The sequence below is a fragment of the Elephantulus edwardii genome, unplaced genomic scaffold (genome assembly GCF_000299155.1).
Source record: "Elephantulus edwardii isolate Elephantulus edwardi_28Jun2011 unplaced genomic scaffold, EleEdw1.0 scaffold00140, whole genome shotgun sequence".
Classification (NCBI taxonomy): Eukaryota; Metazoa; Chordata; class Mammalia; order Macroscelidea; family Macroscelididae; genus Elephantulus; species Elephantulus edwardii.
Window position 1 is genome coordinate 661506 of NW_006399890.1, and position 6853 is coordinate 668358.

The window sequence follows — 6853 nt, forward strand, 5'->3', positions numbered from 1 at the left end:
ATGGCTACCAAATTGATTCCAAGCCACAACAACTCTACAGCACAGAGAATGGTCCCTCCAGAATAGTTTCCAGGTAAATCTCTATGGAAGTACATGGCCACACCTTTCTTCTGTGGAGTGGCTAGTGGGTCTGAACCACTGACCTTCTGGTTAACAACCAATGGCTTTACTGAAAGATTCTGACAAGGCTGACTTAACTCTGTAAGCTCACATATATAAAAAACCATGAAAAATATGAGTCATATGAGATTCATAAATTCTACAACAACACAACTAAGAAAGTGGAGGAAACTAACAAGTGAAATTGAAAATAAAAAGGAAGTATTATGAAATAGCTAGGGGTAAGTTTAAGAACTTTAAAAAGACCCCAACAAGTGAAAATATTATTAACTCAAAATAGTAGAGAGTTTGAGATTAATCAATACTGTTTCCCATTTGTATAGTACTCTACTTTCATATCTGATACAATTATTAGGGAAAAATAAAATTGTCATTTGTTAGTCACAATGGTCATGTATTGGCAATTTTCTAAGGACAACTCGACATTCCATTTGAGCAATTACTGGTTATCCATGGAAAACAGGAATATATGGAAGTTTCTCGTCTCTTGTGATTAACGTTTTCAAGAACAATTAACTCCCTCTTGGTAAAACCTAGCTTTCTAACTTGGTGACACAATGATCTTGGCTGAAAGGGTCAAAGGAATGTAATTTTTTAGGTTCTTATTCTGACCAAAATGCCAATTAATACCTGAAGAGTTAAACATGTTAAATCACTTTAATCCTTAAGGTTTTTGTGGTGGTTTTTTTTTTTTTTTCTTTTTCCCTAGTGTTTTCTGTTGTGATTTTTTTTTTTGTTTTGTTTTGTTTTTAAAAGCTATACTAAGCTATCTGGGATATCTTTCAGTTCTAAAATTGGTATGATTTTAAATAAAAAAAACACAAATCATTTTTAAAAATTAGTTATTTGATGTTAAAATTCAAAAGCAGAACATGAAAATCTCAGTTCTAAGTGGCTTGTTTTAATTTTTTTTAAGAAAATTTAATCCTTCAAGTTTTATACTTGTTCTAAGAAGTTAACTACAAGTTAACCACATGTGTGTATGTGTATCTCAATTTCTACATACTCGGAATGTAATGTATATATTAAACATACTTTGGCTATTAAGGGTTAAAGTCCAAATTCGCTGGCAAATTGAGAGGTCTGTGTAAAATTAAGACTTAAGTTTACTTATATCAAAGTCTAACTTGGTAGGCAAATTGAGAGAAATCTATGTTAGTATCAAAACAAAAAAGTTTACCAAGTATCACATATACAAACTATTTTCTGGAAATGGCAAACATATATACACCATTTAAAGTATACATATTAGTACACTTTTGTATGTTATCTTACAATTAAATCAGTTTACAATTTCTATCAATTACAATAGCATTAGAACAGTTCTTACTCTATAACCATTGCCCATATTCACTGACACAGATGTCTTAGAACTTCTTGATACAATGCTTAGAATTCCTAAATAGTAACTTTCTAGAATATAGTTCCCATAGTCTAAAACATTTAAAGAGTTTCCATAATGTAATACAAATAATTTATTACACTTTCCAAAAGTGTAATAAAGTGAGCTTTAGCAATGTGAACACAGAAAAATCTATTCAAAGAAATGTCATTATCTATACCACCTTACATTTTCATGCTACAACCAATTTATAAAATAAAAAGACAGATTTTAAAGTATTGTCAAATGTCTTGCAAAGATTACTAAGTGCCACTAAGTCAATGCTAAAGCAACAAATAATGGTGATGGTTTTCCTGTTCATGTATTTTTTTCAAAAAATAAATTTACTCCTAAAGGCAAGTCAACTTTAATAACATTCAATGGAAGCAATATAGTTCTGAGGACATAATAGATAGCATATGCATTTATCTGCAGTGACTATTTAAATGAATGGTCATTTCACACTGAAAGGGCCAATAAAATTTGGTAAAGAAATGAATGGTACTGCCATTTCCTTCATCCTACGTAAAAAATACTGTTTAAAAAAATTATTCCGTTTGTTCGATAAGCTTCTGTTTAAATTAAAAAATAACCCAAACTTGACACTCATACTTAGCACGCATTTTAAGATTCCCTAAACGAGTCTTATGCTTACGTAAGAATTTTATTAAAAAATACAGATTGATTCGACAATTATCTGATGTGGATAGGCAAATTCTCAACAGAGGGAGAACTAGACTGAATTGGGGACTGAATTGGTTCAAAGTCCTGATTACCAGTGTTACTAGTATTTAGGCATATTTAGGTGTTATTAGAACTCCAGGTATGACCAGGGTCTTTTAATAAAAGTAAATCTTTACTATTTCACACTTAGTTCCCTATGTCCCACAGAAAGGCATTTTGTTCAAGTTTCAGGATTCTTTCAGCCACCAGAGGTGTGAGCTGCACCTTCTGTGATGAAGCATCAGAAAGCAAGCTGGCTCACACAGTTAAGTGTTCTGCTGAAGTAAAAGGAAGCAATCTCCATAATTACTCTACATGCTTGTAAGATTTAATTTTCCAACGTGGCCACAGCAAGTTTACTGAAAATCATGCTCACCAAAACAAGTTTGTGCATATACTCTTTTCTGATTAAGACTGTAATTGATAAATTAATAAGGCCTATATCCGAACAGAACCAAATTCAAATTAAATGACTGCCAAATGCTTTGAGGAAGGAGAGGGAGGATAATTAAAGTCGGTTAAACATGATTAGAAAACGACTGTAAATAGGATATAAGACCCCCAAGTGTAACATGCATTATACACAGTCTTGCCGCGTTTACATCATCATGTAAACCCAGATCACAACGTCTTACCTTCAAAACAGGTTCATTAAATAACTAGGAGAGTGCACAGATAGCTCGTATCATGTAAGCTACTGCGAAATGCAGGACACATCCGCTGACACTCTCAGCCCTCACTCCCTGCCCTGCTCCGCCTGGATCTCTGCTGGGCTCACCCGCTTTCCATTCCATCCACTTACCAAGAAGCACAGCTGTGGCCAGTTGTGGATAAAATATCTATAGGTATAAATGGAGTAGGGTTCAGACAGATCTTTGGTGATCAGTCTCATGATATCAGGCATTTGGAGCTCGGATTCGTATCGGACATAGCGTATCGTCCGATCCTCCCCAGGCTCAACTTCCCTGCCCGAGGGGCTCCTTAAGCTGCAGCTGGCAGGCAGGGTCGAAGACAGCAGCTGCACCTGCTCGTCTTCCTCTTCCTCCGGCTCGGCGCCCTCGGCCAGTCCATTGCGGGCCGCCGCGGGACCGCTCGCCGTCGCTGCCTCTGCCGGGCTGGGGAGCGCAGTTCTACCATTATTGGGGAGGGAGTGAGGGGGGCTCTCGGCCGAGTGGAGCCCGGCTCCTTTTGTTGCAGTCGCTCTGGGGTCCCCGTCGGGGGTGATCGTAGTCGCCGCCGCCTCGGCCACGCTCAGAACCTTGCTCTTGAGGGAGGCGGCCGACCGATGGTGCCGCAGTTCGGGGCTGATCAATCCATTGAGCTGCTGCTGCTCCTGGGGCGGCTGAGGGCAGCGACGGCACGGATGTCCCTTGGCCGCCGCCGCCTCGCCGCCCGCCGGTCTCCTGCCGCCGCCGCCTTCGTGCTCCTCGTCGTCCTCCTCGTCCTCGCTACAGCAGGCGGGGGCGGCCCCCACGGGGAAGGGACAGCGGAGCTCTGCCACTGCCGGGGCCGGAGGTGCTGGCGGTGGGAGGAGGCTGCTAGGCCCAGGCGGTACCTCCGCCATCCTAGAGGCGACACAGACCGAGAGGGGAGGCCATGAGACCCGGCCGACGAGCGCGCAGCAGAGGGGGCGGCGGGTGGGGGGCGACGGGGATGGGGGGAACAAAGGCAGAAACCGTCCCTCGCGGAGCTGCCCCCCTAATTCCGCGCCCCCCCCACTCGCTCTTCAGCGCCGCCCAGCTGCTCAGCGAGCCATAGTCCCCCGTCCGCCTGGGCCCATCCGCCAAGCCCTGTTACCCGTGGCTCCCCTAGTACCTCCCGCGCAGCTCACCCCGCACCGGTCCCAGCCGCCACCTCTCCGCTTCCTCCTCGGCCGCCGCCGCCGCCGGCTCCTTCACCACCGCGGCCGCCTCCAAAGCCGCCAAGGCTCACACTCAGTCGCCGCCGCCGTAAAGCGCCCCAGCTGTTACCCCGGGTAAAGTTTCCTGGGCCTGGCTTTACGACACTTCCCTGCCTGCCGGCTGTCGGGGCTGAGGGAAAGGGGGCGTGGAGAGAGGTGACCTGCGGAGGGGCGGGGACGTAGGTGTCTTCCATAGGCTCCGGGGGAGACCGCGTGCTAGTGGGTGGGGTTGCAAGGCTGGGAAGTTTCTAGGGCCTTTGGAGTCACCGGCTCCCCTATTCCTGTCCTAGGCTGTGGGGTTACCCCCACCCCCCGCCCTCCTAGTTCGCCGCACGGGCCTGGAGACAGATGGGCTGGACGGGCGGGCGCTCCATGCCTGCCACTCCCGCGAAGCTGTCGATTTCAACTCTTATAAAGCTTGCTTCCCGAGAAGGCTGAGAGGAACCGGGAGTTTGCCTTGATCTCTTTAAAATTGGATCAAAGCAGGAAAATCAAGTCCATAAAGGAGAGGAACTTAAGAGCTTTGACCTGTGTAGATAGGGGGACTCCTATAGAAACCTGGTTGTTAACTACGTGACTCTTTGACACAGTGTGCCCCGATCTGAAGCGAGAGAAAGTAGGTAGGTAGGTACTCTTCCTGTTCCCCTCCCGACTCCAAGAAAATTGGAGGCAAATGTGACTTGCTGCAAGCACGCTTGAGGGGAGATGAGAGAAGGTAGAAGAAAGTGACGGTAGCTAAAAAGCACATTCATAAACTTGTCACAATCGTGAAGGACTGAGAAGCGCCCTTTCCCCCACGTTATCTGTTCGGCGGATGCAGAAGCCTCTCTCCTCTCCTGCATACCCAGGGCGCGCAGGGCGCTATCCAATAATGGTGATTTTTCAAGCAGGTCTGAGCCGCGGGGCGGACAGGTAATGTAACTTTCAAATTAGGTTTTTTGTGGAAAATTAATTTTAGAACTGATCATGTGTGCAGCAGAATGGACGTTTTCAGGGATATAATTCTTTAATTGGTTATGTTTGGGTTTTTGTGCCAAAATCTAAACTTTGCTCGAAAAGTGTAGGGGGTGGGGAAGGAGGAATAGAACACAATGTAACATCGCTTTACATTTACATTGCTAAAGCCCTTGTCACTAAACCCTATTGAAGGAGATTCTATCACCTTCTCTCTAAAAAGACAACCTAAAATGATTTTTAAAATCAGAATAATAAACATTTATTACTTTAGGCCAGGCTATCTTCGGAGAGTCTTAGAGTTATTTATTTAATCCATTTCTAGGCTTTTCAAGCTATAGAAATACTGATATTTGTGCATAAATAAGCATGTAGGAACTTGGTTTTGTCAGCCCAGTCTGTAATGAAAAATAATACCAAATCTTATCAATACAGGAATGCTTCTCTGATGGCTTAGTGTTAAGGAAGGAGTTGAGCCGTCAACCCAAAGACACACAGTTCTAATCCACCAGCTACCCCATTGAAGGAAGATGGGCAACCTCTTCCTGTATAATTTACTGCCTCTGAAAACCTGCCCGAGGGTCAGCTAAGAGTCAGTTCTGAAGCAACAATACACAGCAACATAAAAACTATAGAATATTGCCTTTTTAATTTTACAAAAGGGTTTTTTTTAAAGAATTTTAATGAGCATTTACAGAGATTTTGGATTTCCATTCATTCATTGCTATACTTCTCTCCCCGCCCATTCCTGCCCCCCCCCCCCCAGTTCTCTCCTCTCTTTCAAAAGTAAAAGAAACACTCCTTCCCTGGTACACAATCCCCCTGCACCCCTCCCACCGCCCCAAGTACATTCCACTTTGCAACCTTAATTGTGGACTCCTGTGATAACCATAAGACCCTATCATACATCACTTTTAAATTATTCACTCCCTCATCTGTTTCAGTTCAGTATACACAGTTTATCCAGTTTTTCTCAGTCTTACCCCAACCCTGATATCAGCTCCATTTTACAACAGTGGCACCATGCAATATTTGTCCTTACAAAAGGGTTTTTTTAACTCATGTTTTTCATTAATTCATAATCACTTGTCCCCTGGTTTGTTGAAGCAATAGGTCAGACAGCACTTGCCACAGTAGTGTCTATCAAAGTGGCTGGCCATAAAAACTCCAGCACCTCGTTCATCTGAAGGACACTAATTTTGCCATTCTCATCCACCTTGTAGTATTTCAGAACAGCCAGCTTAACCTTCCTTCTCTTATGCTTATTCTGCATGTGGAAATAAGACTACTTCTTCCTTTTCTTAGCACCACCACGAAGTCTCAATACAAGGTAAAGAGTGCATTCCTTTCCGATGTAGTCAGACAGGGTCCGCCCATCTTCCAGCTACTTTACAGCGAAGATGAGTCTTTGCTGATTAGGAGGAATTCCTTCCTTATCCTGGATCTTGGCCTTGACATTCTTGATTCGAGAGTTCAACCTGGGGCATGATGGTCTTCCGCATGAGGGTTTTTAGGAAAATCTGCATCTTGGTGGTGGTCCCACAGCCGATGGTGTATCGGAAAGGCTAATTTTACTAAAGTTTTTTTACATTGAAGTAGATAAATATTGATACTCTTCCAATTACTATAACAGCATTGCCATTTACACCCAAAACCTGCTTCCTTAAATCAACCACTTCTTAAACTCACTTAAATTCCTGTGGGTCAGGAATTCTGGTAAGGCATCACAGGGATGAGTTTTCTCTGCTTCATTATGTGTAGAACTTGATCTGGAA

At 43.5% G+C, this 6853-nt stretch overlaps 1 protein-coding gene and 1 pseudogene across 1 annotated transcript in view; both read right to left on the reverse strand.

The window, feature by feature from the left end:
- The window catches only part of NAA30 (N(alpha)-acetyltransferase 30, NatC catalytic subunit), a 25512-nt gene extending 21356 nt beyond the window's left edge, over positions 1-4156 (reverse strand). Inside the window, exons 1-2 of the mRNA XM_006894327.1 lie at positions 4056-4156; positions 3027-3789 (exon numbers count right to left, since the gene is read on the reverse strand). Of these exons, the coding sequence (XP_006894389.1) occupies positions 3027-3788 (762 nt within the window). The 5' untranslated portion in view covers position 3789; positions 4056-4156. The remainder of the gene's footprint in view (positions 1-3026; positions 3790-4055) is intronic.
- A 2004-nt stretch (positions 4157-6160) lies between these two features.
- Positions 6161-6604, reverse strand: LOC102871525 (annotated as a pseudogene).
- Positions 6605-6853: the final 249 nt, after the last annotated feature.